General features: G+C 46.7%; 1 protein-coding gene across 2 annotated transcripts in view; it reads left to right on the forward strand.

Moving 5' to 3' along the window:
* The window catches only part of SLC2A12 (solute carrier family 2 member 12), a 106,942-nt gene extending 89,622 nt beyond the window's left edge, over positions 1-17,320 (forward strand). For both annotated transcript variants that reach the window (XM_030198457.1, XM_030198458.1), the window contains one exon: positions 15,070-17,320. In XM_030198457.1, coding sequence (XP_030054317.1) covers positions 15,070-15,100 — 31 coding nt within the window. In that variant the 3' untranslated portion in view covers positions 15,101-17,320. The remainder of the gene's footprint in view (positions 1-15,069) is intronic.
* The last annotated feature ends 1,093 nt before the right edge of the window (positions 17,321-18,413 follow it).

The raw sequence follows: 18,413 nt of genomic DNA on the forward strand, positions 1-18,413 counted from the left end.
GCTAACCAATGGGGCACATCCAATGAGATCACGCTTAATCCCCGGCCCCCTAACTATTTTGCTTTATTGTAATTCTGAGACCAGAGAAACACCCTCATGAAGTAATAAATACAGTAAGAGTTTGCAGATTTCCGCCGGTCTCCCCCCAAATTAAGCATATCATCTGTGAATAAATGTTTACATTGTTCATACTCCCCCAAAAGAATACCACAGATATCAGGGGCATATCTAATTTTCTGGGCCAGGGTTCCAAGGTTAAAATATAAAAAGTAAGGGCAACAGAGAACACCCCTGCCTTGTCCCTCTGTGTAATAAAAAAGACTCCATAAGAGTCCCATTCATCAGCAGTTGCACCTCTGGTTTTATCATAAAGAATGCTGATACAGGAATGAAAGGATGGTTCCATCCTATATCTCTCCAAAATCCAATGCATATAGCACCAGTCCATGCAGTCAAATGCCTTCTTGGCATCTAGACTCAACAGAGCTGCCAGGCAAAAGCCCATAGTGTGCAAGGCCAAAAGAGCCCAGACAGTATTCACCAAAGTGTAGCACCCAGGCATAAAGCCCGTTTGATCTGTGTGGACCAAATGAGGAAGAACTTGGTTCAATCGCATGGCAAGAATCTTAACTAAAATCTTCAAATCTTGATTAATCAGAGAGATAGGGTGATAGGAATCTACCTGCACAAAATCCTTACTGAACATAGGGAACAGTAAAATATGTGCCCTGTTCTGATAAGCACCGTCCCACCCTGACAAGCCTGTTCCTGGAAAATTCTCTCCAGAACCGTGAACACAAGATCTGCTGTCATTTTGTAAAATTCGGCCCCATAGCCATCAGGGCCTGGGGTCTTCCCTAGTGTCAATGTGGAGATCACCTCCCTGATATCCCCCACCATGATAGGAGCATCCAAAATCCAACACTCAGGGTCCAACACAGTAGGCAAATCCAACTGCCGGAAAAATTGCTCCCGGGAATCCACATCATGGGGTGCCTGCGCATATAAGGTCCGATAATACTTCATAGAAGTCAGCACAATATCTTGATGTGACTCTATAACTTGCCCATTCACTCAAAACTTGGTAACTACCTGCTTGCTGTTACTTGGACAAATTAAATTAGCCATTAACTTCCCTGACTTATTTCCCCATTTATGGAGGAAGCATGTTGTGCCAAAAGCTGATCCACCTGACCCCAAATCCCAACATAAACCTCCCTATCAGCCTTGCCCAAGATGAATTGGTGCTTACACTGAGCCATTTTCAAACGCTACAGTAATTCTTTTAGTTGTCAGTCACTCTCCTTGTACATATGATTAACATAAGAAGTGATATGACCTATTTAAAAAGCCTTAGCCAGTTCCCAAAGCATGATGGCGTTGACCTGCCCAGTATTATTCAAGTCCAAAAACTCCTGCCACTCTTTATGTAAAGAGGCCACACATTTGGGATCACGATATAACAAAAGATCAAATTTCCAAGATCTGATCTGTGACACATCAGAGAACCGCAAAAAGACTTCCACTGCTGCATGATCGAACGCCATCAATGGCTCAATATCTAGATGCTGTAAACTAGAAAATAGAGATACTGGGAGTAAAATATAATCCAAATGAGCATATACTTTAATGCACCTGTAAAAAATAGGTAAATTCCACATCAGCGGAGTGTAGACTATGCCAATATCAAGGAGGCCCAGTTTTTTTAATAAGAAAATTAAACCCCCTCTGATCATGACCCACTCCAGGAGGTTTAGGGGGCTTACAATCCACTAGCACAGGGGTAGGCAACTCCGGTCCTCGAGAGCCGCAGGCAGGTCAGGTTTTCAGGATATCCACAATGAATATGCAGGAGATAGATTTGCAAGCACTGCCTCCATGGTATGCAAATCTATCTCATGCATATTCATTGTGGATATCCTGAAAACCTGACCTGCCTGCGGCTCTCGAGGACCAGAGTTGCCTACCCCTGCACTAGCAGATCAACAGTGATATTAAAGTCACCACCCATGATCAACTGGTAATCCTGGTATTGCAAAACAGTGGCCACTATCTGGAAAAAAAGGCATGATCATAAACATTAGGAGAGTAGATGCTACAGAGCTAGACCTTATGACCCATTAGTTCTCCCAGGGCCATAACCACCCTTCCCTTCAGATCCTTGAGAACCTTATGCAGTGTCCAAGCCAGTCCTCTCCTCAACAAAATGGTTATCCCTCTCTGCCTATTATTAAAAGTAGAGGAGAGGACCTCCCCCACCCACTGCCAGCACAATTTCTGATGTTCCACCTGTGACAAGTGAGTTTTCTGAAGGAGGGCCACATCTGATCTCCACCGCCTCAGGTAAGCAAGGAGCTTCATACGTTTGACAGGGGAATGGATCCCATTGACACTGAGAGAAATTACCTTAAGAGGGTTCTCATCCACATCTGTGACTAGACAGAGCAACAGGGAGGAAAAGTCCCAGCCATCCCCTCCTCTCACCAACATAACTACCAAACACCTGGAAACATACAAGAACCATGCACCATCTATCCCAGCAAAACCTGCACTGTACCCATCTTACCCCCTACACCCCTACTGTAGACCCCTCTCCCACACCCAAACATACAAACACACACTACAGCCAAACATCCCAGTATCCACAACCTGTATTCCCATAAACCCCCAACAAGGATACCCACATGCTGCTCCCTCCCACAGCCCCAGTGCACATGTCCCACTGAAAGAAGCCAAGAGAGAGATACGTCTGGCGAAAGCGCAAGTGGAAGAACAAATGGCTAGAAATGTAAGGAGGGGCGACAAAAATTTTTTCAGGTATATTAGTGAAAGGAGAAAGACTAAAAATGGAATTGTGAGACTGAAAGATGCTGCGAACTGCTATGTGGATAATGAAGGAAAAGCAAATTTGCTAAACAAATACTTTTGTTGTGTTTTCACTGAAGAAAATCCCGGAGAAGGACCACGATTGACTGTCAAAAGTACATATGAGAATGGAGTGGATATAGCACTGTTCACGGAAGAGAGTATGTATGAACAACTTGAAAATCTAAAAGTGGACAAAACCATGGGACCGGATGGGATCCACCCCAGGATATTGAGGGAGCTCAGAGAGGTTCTGGTGGGTCCTCTTAAAGATTTGTTTAATAAATCCTTGGAGACGGGAGAGGTTCCATGGGATTGGAGAAGAGCAGATGTGGTCCCTCTTTACAAAAGTGGTGATAGGGAAGAAACTGGAAAATACAGGCTGGTAAGCCTCACTTTGGTTATTGGAAAAGTAATGAAAACGATGCTGAATGAAAGGATAGTGAATTTCCTGGAAGCCAATAAGTTGCAAGATCCGTGACAACATGGTTTTTTTACCAAAGGTAAATCGTGCCAAACGAATCTCATTGAATTCTTTGGGTGACCAGAGAATTGAGTTGGGAAGATAGTCTCACATGAAGTTCTCAGCTTCAAAAGGAAAGTTATTGAAGAACTTACTTCTAATGCAGCAATAAAGGCCGGCTTAAACTTTCATACAGTACACACTCTACAGAATGAAAAAAGAAAGCCATCCCATATACAACTGATGCATTTGGAAGGAGACCAGTTTCATTTTGCAGGCTTACACAAGGATTATGTGGGTTACACATGATTTTCTTTTTGAAGCTAGGATTAAATTTACATAATGCTATCATTCTCAAACTTTGTCCCCCACTGAGTCACGTCAACAGTCGGCTAGGGCTCAAAGAATCAGGGTTTAATATTAAATGTTAGAATTAATTAAAGCCAAGGATTAATTATATTCTATTTAAAAGAAAAGTAATAATAATCTAGCTACATGAAAGTTACACTGAAGGCAGTAATAACTCACACATTGCTATGGAGCATCAGGTGGTAACTCATCTGTTTCCTGGTTGAAGGTGTTAAAGAAACACATGCATTCTATCTAGGGACAGACTTAAAGATGTAAACATATGAGCCCTAGAGGAAAGGCGGGAAAGGGAAGATGTGACGGCAACATTTTAATGTAGTTTTTTATTGCTGAAGCTTCCTTTGATGTATTTACAAAGGGTAAGTTATAAAGTGAATAAACGGAATATATTTTAATTGCCTTCAAGATATAAATACACAGAAAGTGAGTCCTTTCATTCAAAGAAGATTACAGAAAGGATGGTGGATGTGTGGAACAGCCTCCCAAGGGAGTTGATGGAGACAAGGACAAAATGTATTTATTTACATTTGCTTATCTGCCTAGCATCTTCATATCTAATTGGATTACAATAATACAAATAAGATAAACTGCAAGAAAGCCTGAGACTAACATAGATCACCAAGGGAGACCAAGGGATTGCAGAGCAATTGACATGGATAGGCAGACTGAAAGGGCTGTATGTTTGTTTGTTTTTTCTACAGTTACATAAACCTTGGAGCTGGGACCCGTTCTACCAGGCATGTCCCCACATTCCCCCCCCCCCCCCCCCCGTACGCTTTCACTCAATAACTCTCTGCACACAATTGTGGAATAACCATAGGCCGCAGCTTGATTTATTAACATTTAAACTTCCAATTAACATCCGTATAGGATAACCCCCACCCCCGAGCTACAGTTGTCATAACAAAAGCACCCACAGTTGCCCCCTCCGCCGCTCGCCATGATAGCAAAGCAGCAACTTCCACTTCCGGCTGTCACCGCAACTCTTCACCCTTTCGACTCCGCCTTCACAGCAAGAGGCCTGGCCCGTGTGGACCTCCACACATTATTCCGGGTCACCTGACCCATCTTAATGACCTGGCTCAGCCCCCCCATGAGCCATTGCTTCTGTAGCTCGGGTTTTTTGCTGCTGCGACAAACTCCGATGCCGTTCCTGAAAAACATCTACAACACCACACAGATAAGCCTCCTCACATCCAGTACATGAGAGGGTGGGAGGGAGGGAAAACTGCCTCCGAGGATCAGACAACGCCCTGAGCCTCGGAGGAAGCAGAGCCCCTCTTCCCTTCCCACAGCCCCGCCCCCCAGCAACCTATCCTCCAATCAGCTGCCTGTGTTGCTTCTGTGCTGTCAGCTTCTGTTGATCTGACCAATCCCAGCTGCCCACGTGCTCACCAGCCGAACACGACCCCCCCCCCCCCCCCATAACCACATGCTCTTCACCCCACTGCCCTCAGAGCCTTCTCGAACGGGCCCAGCCCTCGTTTAACTGGGCCCGTCGAGACAAGCTCTCGGGCCTTTCATAAACCTTGGAGCTGGGACCCGTTCTACCAGGCATGTCCCCACATTCCCCCCCCCCCCCCCCCCCGTACGCTTTCACTCAATAACTCTCTGCACACAATTGTGGAATAACCATAGGCCGCAGCTTGATTTATTAACATTTAAACTTCCAATTAACATCCGTATAGGATAACCCCCACCCCCGAGCTACAGTTGTCATAACAAAAGCACCCACAGTTGCCCCCTCCGCCGCTCGCCATGATAGCAAAGCAGCAACTTCCACTTCCGGCTGTCACCGCAACTCTTCACCCTTTCGACTCCGCCTTCACAGCAAGAGGCCTGGCCCGTGTGGACCTCCACACATTATTCCGGGTCACCTGACCCATCTTAATGACCTGGCTCAGCCCCCCCATGAGCCATTGCTTCTGTAGCTCGGGTTTTTTGCCACAGGGGGGGAGGGGTCCGTGCACCTGCAAAGGCCCCCTCCCACCCCCCCCCCAAAGCAAGCTGCGGCCTACTGAGACCCTGCAATACCATGCTGCTCCAAGAATACCTGCACATCATTTTAGAATAGATCCAGACCCCCATCAGACAGGTGTACCCTGTCCCGTGCAAAAGCCCCACTCACTGAGCAGCCACCCAGTTGTGTTGAAGTTGGAAACCTCCCATCATTCTTACCCATACTGTGACCTGCCGATTGACCTTGCGCAACCCCTGTGCCCCTTGCGCGCCAGTAGGCGGGCAGGTCTGGGTATAATATCTGACCACCAATTTTGTACCAGGAAACCAGGCCAATACCAATCGTGAGTCTCCCCCTTTTTAGTGTCACTGAGTCTCTTACCCGTCCAACCATCCACCTCGTTCCCCCACCCCGAACCAGTAACCCCTGAAGGTGTCGCGGTCTGTTGCGCAGCCAATACAACAGTGGCCCTCGTTGACTCCTCAACATGCCCCACTCTCCTAGCCAGGCTATCTAGGCCCCACGCCACGCCAATCCCCGGTGAATCCCCCCAGGATGTCTCGCTGCTCTGCTACCAGCCCAATGAATGAAGGCGTGTCCAACCATCCAGACTGAGTAGATCGAACCAACAGCATCTCAAAGGGGAAGGGGCAACCACACACGGAGAAAGCGAGCACCCACACCGGCAGCCCCTTCAATAAACTAAACTGCCGGCATATCAGGCCACCGGCTAAAGCATAGAAATAACCACGACCCCACCATTATGTACCGGCCCTGTACTAGGCTCCCTCAGGAGGGCCTAATATATCCACGGTACGCCCCGGAAGACCACCTGCTGGCACCATTCGCATGTACTAATAAGGAAAGAGGGCCATGTGGGCGGACCACCCAGGTAGGCCTCCAACAAGGACACTGGGTATGAGATCCTGCCCAGAACTCCGTTTTTTGTGCGCAAGATCTTACTGCACCAAACTCCAGTCTGGATACCAACAGTCTCCCGTAACAACCCAGATAACACAGCAACCGACCTGTGGCTCGCTACAAGCTCGCCTACCCAAAAGGTCCCATAAGATGCCAATGCGGAGGCCACTCGGAAGAGGCGTATCTCGAATGTTGGATAAGTTGCGCACTCAACAGCCCGCAAAAAGCACACCCAAAGTCGTGAGTAATCCGCCAGCGCGCGTCCAGCACCAAGGAAGATGAGCGGCTCTGACCAATCAAGGCACTGCTCACCCGAAAACTAAAGCTCGGCAGTCCTCACCCACACACGTTGCTGGAAAAGGAGAACCCAGCCAGATGATGCGCGGCTGCATTTCGAGAAATACCCCATGCCTGTGTGAGAACAATGTAGGCTGCTAACAGCTCACCTGATGCCCGACTCGCTGTCCAGCCTTAGTCCCGAAACTAACTAGTCACTCTGTCCTATCCACAGGTATACGCTGACCGTGTGGCAGGTGCAATCGAGATTCTCGGCCGCTCCCACACCTCAGGCCTCCTAGCCGCCAAAAATGACCTGGCATTGGCTGCCCTTCCGCCTCTGCCGCCTGTGCCAAAGCCCGGAAAGTCTGAAATTGAAATGAGAGAGTGCATCATCCATACGATTGGACATTCCCCGGCATGTGCCTAGCCCGTACGTGCATATTTAGTTGCACACAGCGCAGGACCAATTCCCTGATCACGGAGCTCACCAGCAAGCACGTGCAACCTCCTTATTCACCACCTCTACCACCCCCTGATTGTCGCACCACAGCAGAATGCTTGTACTTTGCCACTTCCCTGGCTGCCACTCGCATGCCCCTACAAACGGGAACAGCTCCCTGAAGGTAATGGTCTTTGTAACTCCCGCCGCTATCCAGCTGTCCGGCCATGGTTCAGTGCACCACGCGCCCTCACAGTACACCCCGAACCCAAGCCTTCTGCTGCATCCTTACAGAAGTCAAGATCCGCATTAGACACCACCGTGCTCTGCCACGCTAATGTACCTTTACACGCACACAAAACTCCAACCACATCGCAACGAACTCCCGCTGACAAGCACACATGATGAAAAGGCTCCGTGACCCCTGACGTCGCAAATGCCAGCCGCCAAGACAAGGCCCGACCCGTCGGGATGACGTGACATGCCAAATTAAGGCTCCACACCCGGGACTGAAATGGTACACAATGTAGCCTTACGGGCCTGTAACACTGCCAGAATCTGCTCTTCCGACTGAATCACCTTAGCCCGCAGCAAATGGGTGAACTGTCCGTATTGTGTCAATTTCAGTGCCGAGGTCTGTGAGGACCGCGGCTGGGCCCTCCATTTTGTCGGTAGCCCAGGGGATGCCAAAGTCCTCCGCAACCGCCCTAAAGACTCTCAGCATATGCCCATGGTCCCCGACCTCAACTGCCCCAATAGAGAGAAATTGTCTAAATAGCGCACTATACTTTCGAGCCTGGACCCCTGCCCATCACCCAGTGTACGTATGAGCTGACTGTTCCCCGTAAGTACAGGCGACTGAACCTCCCATCGGCATTCCAGCCCCCGTAAAATAGATCCTTCAAAGTGGAAGCCCAGCAACAGAAACGCAGAAGGGTGAACAGGTAACAGCCTGAACGCCGCCTCAATATCGACCTCAGCCATCTGCGCCCCTACCCCCCCCCCCCCCCCCCGGCATATCAACCGTACCACACCGTCAAATGACGTGTACTGCACTGAGCAGAAGTCTCTGGGAATGCTCTCATTTACGTACTCACCCGCTGGGTCCGAGAGGTTGCGCCTGAGCTGGAATTACCCCAGCGCTGTCTTTTAGGTATAACCGCACCAGGAGATATCGCAAAGGACGGAAATGGACCGGCAATCCTGCCGAACGCAATCCCCTCCGTCAACTTATTCCTCACCACCTCCCGCAGCCACTCGGTGGACCCAAGTTCTGCCCCCAATTACTGCCCAGCTGACCTTGAAACGGAATGACAACCCCCTCCACGAGATCCCACCCTAATGCCTCTGCAGCGTCCCTGACCGGATATCGATGGAGCCATGGCAGCATCGCATCGACCCTCACCGGTGTAAGGGCACGGCTAATCAATTATGGCTTCGCTGCGGACGGTCCCCCCGGTCCCTTCCTGACATTCTGCCGCTACATGCCTCTGGCCGCAGGCGGAACGGATGCGTCGCAACTTGCAGTCCATAAATGGACAGGAAGCTCTACTGAACCACCAATAGACCTCGGAGTATGACCCCGATCTGGCTCCCGGGACACCGCCCCCCCCCCCCTGCACTCATGGCCCGAAGGACTGACCCAGAGCCGCCTGGGCCAACCCCCATTTACCCATCCCCCAACCTCTACCAGTGCTGCCCTGGGAGCCATGTGAACCACCATAAATTGATCCTGTGTCGGCAACGCTCCCATTCACTGTCATGCGCAGACAAGACCGAACCGAATTACCCCCGGTTTGGCGCTCTCACGCTCCCTCGTACCCTCTGCCTTTGTCTTCTCCTTCGCAACCTTCCGGCGCCCCCCAGCCTCCCGCTACTAAAATATAGCTATGCACTTTCTCCGCCTGATCTTCCTACGTAACGAGTGCAGGACCCACTCCCAGACAGGGCTACCCTGGCAGGCGGGCCCCTCGTCCACTCTCCAGCACCCTTTGCCAATTCTGCCGCCCTGGAGACGCCCACTGACCGAGAAGAAGAAGAGGAATAAGAGGAAGCCCTAATCCGCTTCCCCCCTGCCCCTCCCCTTTCGTCACCCACTCCCCCCTGTGCTCGCTTAGAGGATGACCCATTACCCGATCCAGAAGCTCCAGCACCTGCCATGGACGATCCCGAGACTGCAGCAGGGCTGTGTCCTGACGCCCAGTCCAGCTGCTCCGCCGTGTCCTGGATGAACGGGGTCCTCTCCTGCCCTGTCTCTGTCTCACCACTGGTTCCTCCTGCTGCACTGTAGAAGGGCGTTCCGCCGTCCCCTGCTCGATCTGGCTGGACCCGCCAGTCGCCGGCTCCACTCCCTCCGTTGCACTCTGCACCTGTAATGACAAAAGGAAGCGGCAGCAAAACCAGCCCCCTCGGACTCCCACACTTGCCCCAGCCCCCCCCCCCCCAGGACGCTTCCGGCAAGACCCCATGGAACCCCGGAAATGCCCAATGCATATCCGCCCTCAGAGGTATCCCAGCCCATGTGACCACCTGGGGAAGAGCCATGGCCGCTGCCCATAGGGGCATAGCGCAGGGAGACCCAAAACCCATGGGTATGGACCCCAGCCTGTCGAAGAGTCGCCTATGTTTGTAGGAAACCCTCCCCCATAGCTCCTCGATACAGGACCAGAAGGCTGTGCGTGCCCACCAACCGCCGCTGCTCTCTCCACCCGCCGTCTACCCGCAGGCAGCAGACCCCCCCTCCATAAGCACTCTGCCCAGGCCATGTGTGCTCCCCTTAAAACCCCAGCCGTTGCCACCTCTGCCATGCAAGCAGCAGGGAGGGGGTAGGAATCCCTCACTGATTCCCTGCACCAGCCCCCCTACTCTGACCCTTTCTCACTCACCGCCAGCTCCAGCCTGTTAGTGAAGGTCGATGCCTCCACTGGCAACTCCCCTGCCCCTTTTTCTGTGACCCCCGCTGAGCTCCTTAGATCTGCCTCCCCCCCCCCGGTACTCACATGTGCTGGGCTGTCTGGAGTCACTGGCGCAAAATGAGCTCCACACCTTGATTCTCCTCTGCCTGCTCCCAACACCATGGTGCAGGTCTCCCCAGTTCCTTCCTGCCTGCCTGGGAACTTTGTCCTTTTGACCTCCTGAAGTTGGACTCGATCCAACAAAGTTTCTAACCTCTCTGTGAAGGCAGGAACCTTTCCTCCAAGCCACTGCAGCTGTTAGTCTGTAAGTTTTCTATCTCTTAAAGCCTCAATCATTCTTGAAAAGCTGCACAGCTCCTTTGCAAAACTGCCTCCGAGGATCAGACAACGCCCTGAGCCTCGGAGGAAGCAGAGCCCCTCTTCCCTTCCCACAGCCCCGCCCCCCAGCAACCTATCCTCCAATCAGCTGCCTGTGTTGCTTCTGTGCTGTCAGCTTCTGTTGATCTGACCAATCCCAGCTGCCCACGTGCTCACCAGCCGAACACGACCCCCCCCCCCCCCCCCATAACCACATGCTCTTCACCCCACTGCCCTCAGAGCCTTCTCGAACGGGCCCAGCCCTCGTTTAACTGGGCCCGTCGAGACAAGCTCTCGGGCCTTTCATTCTCTGTTTTTGTTTGAAGAACTGTGGCTTTAAAAAGTTGCATAATTTAGTCAAGGAAACAGAGAGACTCATTTTCTAAGAGCAGAAGATATTGGCCCAGGAGGAAACCACTGATGAATGCAAACTATTTGGTACTTTAGGAATAAAGATATCAGTTGGATAAAATTTATTTTTCTTTCATGAATATGTCACTTTAAAAACAATGGTCGTCTTTGAACACAAGCAACAAATGTCTACTTTTCTTTCTTTTCTACTATTCTTACAAACATAAGTGTTGCCATACTGGGACAGATCGAAGGTTCATCAAGCCCAGTATCCTGTTTCCAACAGTGGCCAATGCAGGTCACATATACCTGGCAAGATCCCAAAAGGGTAAAACAGATTTTATGCTGCTTATCCTAGAAATACTGGCAGTAAGTTAATGACCTCACTCAGTCACAGAAATATATCAGAAAAAATTGACACAGAGTGTGTGTGTATGAGTAACCATAAAACAGGAGCAAATATAACGAGGTGGATTAGAGTCTCATATATTGAACACGATTGTTCACATCTCACACAATGGTGAATCACTTATACGTGTTTGTTTATTAATCATTGACTCTACCTTCACCACCCTGTGGCTACCAATTCATTCAGCCCCATTAATTTATAAATTATTAAGGCTCGATAGTGTAAAGTACTTATGACTTTTGAAGCACTCAATACAAAATGCAAACAGCACTTAGCTTATGCAGGCTGGCAAACTCTTGCACCCCGACAGGTCCCTGTTTCGTTACTCTTTCTCAAGGGGGAGTATCGCCATATCGGATTTCAGCATACCAGCGAGAAGCGGGTCAGCACATACAGCTACGGTATGCTGAAATCCGATATGGCGATACTCCCCCTTTATCATTTTTTTATCATCCCCTTTATCATTTTTGTTGCCTTTCTCTGTACGTTATCTAATTCCGCTATATCTTTTATGAGATTCGGTGACCAGAATTGCATGCAGCATTCGAGGTGCGGTCGCACCAAGGAGTGATACAAAGGCATTATAGCATTTTCATTTTTGTTTTCCATTCCTTTCCTAAGAATACCTAACATTCTATTTGCTTTCTTAGCTGCCGCTGCACACAGCACAGAGGGTTTCAATGTATCATCAACAATGACACCTAGATCCTATTCCTGGGCAGTGATTCCTAGTGTGGAACATTGCATTACGTAGCTATAGTTTGGATTCCTCTTTCCTACATGCATCATTTTGCACTTGCTCATACTAACTTCATCTGCCATTTGGATGCCCAGTCTCCCCAGTCTTGTAAGGTCCTCTTGCAATTTTTCACAATCCTGTTGTGATTTAATAACTTTGAATAAATTTGTGTCAACCTCAAATGTAATAACCTCACTAATTATTCCTATCTCTAGATCATTTATAATGATATTAAAAAGCAGTGGTCCCAGCACAGACCCCTGGGGAACCCCACTAACTACACTTCTCCATTGAGAATACTGATCATTTAACCCTACTCTCTGTTTTCTATCTTTTAACCAGTTTTTAATCCACAATAGGACACTACCTCCTATCCCATGACTTTCTAATTTCCTCAGGAGTCGTTCATGAAGTACTTTATCAAATGCCTTTTGAAAATCCAAATACACAATATTGTTCGGTTTAGCTTTATCCACATGTTTATTCATCCCCTTAGAAAATATTTTGAATTTAATATTTTCAGGATTCTAGTTCAGTCACTTTTGTTTTCACAAATTGATTATTGCAACATAGTTTATTTGGGGTGCCCTAGGCCTATTTTTAAGAAATTGCAAACTATAAAAAAAATATGACTGCCAGATTAATATTTTCAGCTCATAGGTATGGCAGCATTAGGCCTTTCTTGGTAGGTTACACCAGTGGAGGCATAGGTGGAGTTAAAAATCTGCATGCTTATATTTACAGTTTTATATGGTGTTGTCCCAGAATACATGAAGTCTGTGGTATAAGTATTCTCAGTCTTCGAAATCAAATGATGTTACATTTCCCAAGTTCATCTAAAATTAAATCCAAAAAACCTTTTTCATCATCTATATTATATGAAGAGGTTAGAGTCTGGAATTTGTTTCCTTCCTCTATTTGAATAATATATGATTACAGAATTTTTGGAAAGGCAGTAAAGACGTTTTTGTTCTGTAAATTCTTGATTATCAAGGTTTAATTCTTAACATTTGAGGTTCTTATAGTAAACTGGGGACTAAATAAGCAGATAGATATTATTATTTAGAGATTATAGATTAATATACATGGAGGAGCATTTTCGATATGAAGTCTAAGTCTAACTTTGGACCTTTTGGTAAAAATGTCCAAAAATCAAGTAGGGAATATAGCCATTTTGGGCACAGAGAAATGACTTAAACAGAAAAAAGTCTATCCTTTTTTTTTTTCAAAAATGGCTATTTGTAAGATGTTTTTGTGCTCTGTGCATTTATCTTTTTGGTCCATTTTGGAAAAAAAAAAAAAAAGTCCAAGTGAAAAACGCACAAAATCAAGCCATTGGGATGTAGGAAGAGCCAGCATTCTTAGTAGAGTGGCCACACAGACAACCCAGGGGAACAATGGGACACCCTAGGGGGTACTGCAGTGGACTTCAAATAAATGCTCCCAGGTACACATCTCACTGCTGCTCCCTTATCTTGTCTGATGAGCCCCCCAAAACCCACTACCCCCAACTGTAGCCCTTATGGGTGAAGGGGGCACCTATATGTGGGTACAGTGGATTTATGGTGAGATTTGGAGGGCTCACAGCTTCCACCACAAGTGTAACAGGTAAGGAGAAGTATGGGCCTAGGTCCACCTATCTGCAGTGCACTGAACCCACCACTAGATTACTCTTGGAACCTGCATTCTGCTCTAATGGACCTGAGTATAACATTTGAGGCTGGCATAGAGGTTGGGAAGTAATGTTTTTAATCACATTTTGGGAGGATGGGAGGGGGCCAGTGACCACTGGGGGAGTAAGAGGAGGTCATCCCTGTTTCCTTCCAGTGGTCACCTGGTCATGTAGGGCACTTTTTGTGGCTTATTCATTAATAAAACAGGTCTATACCAAAACATCCAACTTATTTTGTTTCATTATGGCAGAAAAATGTCCAAGTGTTAGGAATGCCCAAATCCCGCCCATGTCCCTGATACGCCCCCTTGTGATTTGAATGCACTTCTGATGGACATCATAGAAAAACGTTTAAAAATTGGTTTTCAAAATACTAATTTGGACTTTTTGTGAGAAAAACATCCAAATGCAGATTTATGCCACCTTTTGGACGTTTTTCCTCTTTTGAAAATGAGCCCCACAGCACTGTATTTCCCTGGTATTGTCCAGGCCTTCTTGCATGTAACCCACACAAAACCTGTCCAAGGATGTAGCTGGCTATGTGAGGCATATTTTCAAAGCACTTAACCTTCCAAAGTTCCATAGGTTTCTATGGAACTTTGGAAGGCCTATGGAACTTTGGAAGGCTAAGTGCTTTAAAAATATGCCACTATAAGAACTGCAATAATGTAATATAATGTTGCCACACTGTGATGCATCTACCATGGCTCTGACATGACACTGAACCTCCTCCCACCCCCAACACTCCCTCCTTTACATGGCACTCCTCCAGGCCTAACTGGCTCTTACTGGGAATATCTCTGGTGTCTAGTGGGAAGCAGGAGTGATCTGCACTCTGTCCTGCTTTGTGTGCAGCCTAGGATCAAAATATTGCCAGTGACCCCTAGAGGCTGTCTTATGGTACTACTCCTAGGGAGGGTCAAGTTACCAAATAAGAGTGAGCTTTATTCCTACGATCTTATGCTGGTAAAATATTACAACACATTAACTGCACTCTTTCTTGGACAAGTTAGGGAGTGTCAATTCTCTTGTTTTCTTTGGGGTGGAAATTGATTGTAGATACTTACCTCTGTCTGTGCCCTTAGCAGCAGGAGATTGGAACTGGAGAATGTGTCTGGGGCTTTTTGTATTTGTTAATATTGTGACATATTTTTACTACTGTCTTTTGATTAGTGAGTTATGAACTGCTTTGAATTCTCTTTTGAAGAAGGTCAGTCTATACATTTTGTACTCCATTTTATTCTTACAAGCTAAGCCTCTCTTTGTACATTGTGCCTAACAGTTTGCTTGCATATAAATATTTACAAAGAATATAATTTTTCTTTTACAGGCAGTATAAGAAGAAAAATATTTGTTGCTGATGAGATATTCTCCTGTTCCTGGAAGGAATTCCTCAACAGAAGCCAAACCCAGGCTCTAAAGGACTAGTATTCTTTGATAGCACTTTTTCTTCTTATATTGGATTTGGACTTTGTGATATTACAGGGTTACTATTTAGCACATATTTTGATTGGTATAGGTTTAAGTCATTTCTCTATGCCCAATTTCATTTTAGTTTCTTAGTTAAAGAGACCCTTGTTCAGAGTCTGAGATGATGCACTGAAGACCCAGTGGAGGAGGGAAGGCAATAGCTACGATTGTAGACAGAAGAGGGGGTGTAGGCCTGGAGAAAACTCCCCTCCAGTACTGTACTAGAGAGGGAAGAAAATTCCTTCCAGCCCTAGACCAGAGATGGAATTTTGAGTTTAAGGACATTCTGTTTAAGAATGACAATCTAAAAAGTTCCGTAAAATTAAAGTCAAAGGAAAGGGAGCACATGCTGTTTCAAAGCTTCAAGCTTGGTTTCCCTATAAGTTGAAGGTCCTGGACATATTTTTTTTTCCCATCTGTTGATTTATTTAATGACATGAGAAAACTGTTCTTAAGATCTGATAACCATTGCCAAACTGTATTACTGATTTTGTGTTGAGATGTTGGGTATGATAACCATATCCCCAGTATTCTTAAGAAAATAGGAATACAAGCTTGGCCCCTTTTTGTGGCACTAGACACATACCCTGGATTCTATATAACATGACTTAAGTTGCGCACGCAAAGCCAGTCATAGTCTAGATTTGCATGCTCAACTTAATTAGTTGACAAGCCAGTCAGCGCCAATAATTGTCAATTAACAAGCAGTTAGTGACACTAATTGGCATTAATTAGAATTTATGCGCATAACTGTCTAAGTGTATTCTATAACGTGATGTGTGTAAATTCTAAGCCACATTGTTGAAAAGGAGACGTGACCATGGGCATGGAATGGGGGTCTTGGGTGTTTCTAGTATCTGAGCGCATTGTTATAGAATACACCCGGTCATGCCTAATTTATATGTCATTTACACCAAGTTTTATTTGGCGTAACTACTCCCGATTAAATTTAGTTACATGGACATGCGCTCGGCGTATTCTGTAAACCGCGTGGAAACGTAGGCATACTTTAATGAATACGCCTAGGCATATTTCATTTTGGTGCCGATTTTTTAGGTTTGATATATAGAATCTAGTCCATACTGTTTTCTTTACAAAGCAGCTATAATTTATTTCCTTTATTACAGATAGTTTTTGGCTTTGTTTTTTCTGCATAATTCACTGTTTCTGATCCACATTACACTTAGCATTAAATACAGTATTTTTTGATAACTATGGTTTCCAGACTTATTTTTATTCCCTGTATTTTCACTTTTTGGCACATGCTTAGGTAATGTGTGACCTGAACAGCCAGGATAACTGGAGGAAGTCCCTCTCCATGATGTACCCTCTGTACTACTCATTTGATCAGCCAGTTTTGCCACAAGAGGGATAGCATCCTTCACTGAACTGTTGCTAGCTTGCTCAATTTTTCCAGGACAAGTTGATCCAGTCGTGACTTGACCTCCAGTGGATGCATGGACTTGCATACAACCCTTTTCATTCCCTAATTTGTCAGCTTGACCCCTACTATTTACTACTACTAGGAACCCTGGGGGTTGATCTTGTATTCCCCCCCCCACCAAACACTTCAGAAACCCCCAGTAGGTGCGGGGGGGGGGGGGGTGAGGTTTGGTGGGTAGGGGTGATGGGATTTTCAGTGGTAAGGTGGGGAGGGGGAATGGAGAGGCTCAAGTGCAGGCATTGGCTCCTTTAAGAGACTCCCACATGTAAGCTTTTCTCCCAAGATGCATTGGGTTGCTAATGTCAGCTCAAAGCTGGCATTATCTTTCATTGAATAATGCAGCTTGCATAATAAACACAAGCTACATTATTTGATTTACATAATAATGCGCTACTTTGAATATCATTATTTAGCTCACATTGTTTGACACTGACATACATTAAGGGCAAATAATGAGAAATTTAGCATCTACCACTTGAAAATTATATTGAACATCCTCTTAATTAACAATCAATTATGCATTTATAAAGATGCTTTTTCAGACGTAGTCATCTATCTTTTTAAGAACCCTGACAAAGTAGTTTAACAGGAGCAGATTCCCTCATTTGATTTTTGTACTAAAAGGGCAAAGCTTGGCTGAGTCGGGCATATGATTATCCCTCTAGTTCTGTTGTCTGTTCAATAAACTCTACTTTGGATCATTTTGGTCTACATTCTGATTTTTATAGCCTTTCTTTATAGGGCAGCTTGTTGAGACAGACTTTTGATGCCACATCCTCCAACCAACCTCTTTTAAAGGTTCAACCATCTTTGATCCAAATTAACAAAATATTGTAAACCAACATGCCCTTCTACTTCAGATCACATAAGAGACATGGGTCTGAGCCTCCTACTCAATGAGGGGGAAGAAGGAGGGTAGTTACTAATGTGCATTAAAGCAGTAATACACAATATCTGCCATTTTTCACTCCCGCTTCATTATCATCCTATTTGTAACATTCCCCATTTTTCTAAAATCTTGGAAAAGGTGATTATGAAACAGCTTACCTCCTTTTCGGATAAAACTTTTGCACTATACCCTAGACAGGTAGGCTTTCGCAGAGGCCATAGCACTGAGACTGTCCTCACTGCACTTTACAACAAAATATGTATGTCACTGGATCAAAATATCTCTGTTGTAATAGTTTCATTAGATCGCTCCTCAGCTTTTGACATGATTTAATTCTGCAGTGCCTTTCCTCAATGGGCATTTTAAGCACAGTTTTATCCTGGTTCACTTCATACTTAAGTCATCACTCTTTTCAACTTTTTTCAGATAATCTCCACTCTGCCAAACAGGGCTGCCGAGAAGGGGGGGGGGGTAAAATTCCCCGGGCCCGGACCTCCAAGGGGGGCCCGGTGCTGGGGTCTCTCTCTCTCCTGCTCCTGATTGAACTGGAGTGATTGCGTCCCAACAGGAACAGGAGACTGAAAACTCTGGCACTGCTGCCAGGCCCCCCTTGGAGGCTGGGGAGGACCCGGAGGAGCACATCCAGCGCTGCTCTTCTGCCAAGCTGAGCGGCTGCTTTTCCTCTCAGGCGGCATGCTCGGTTTTGAAACCGAGCATGCCCTGAAAGAAAAAGCAGCCGCAGGGGCAGAAAATCGGCAGAAGAGCAGCGCTGGAGGAAGATGTCCTCTACTGGCGGGGCCTCGGGATCCCCGCCAGCCAACAAAGTATTTCAGTTGCGGCAGTGATCTGGGGGGGGGGGGGGGGGGAGCAG

Source organism: Microcaecilia unicolor, chromosome 3 (genome assembly GCF_901765095.1).
Source record: "Microcaecilia unicolor chromosome 3, aMicUni1.1, whole genome shotgun sequence".
NCBI classification, from domain to species: Eukaryota; Metazoa; Chordata; class Amphibia; order Gymnophiona; family Siphonopidae; genus Microcaecilia; species Microcaecilia unicolor.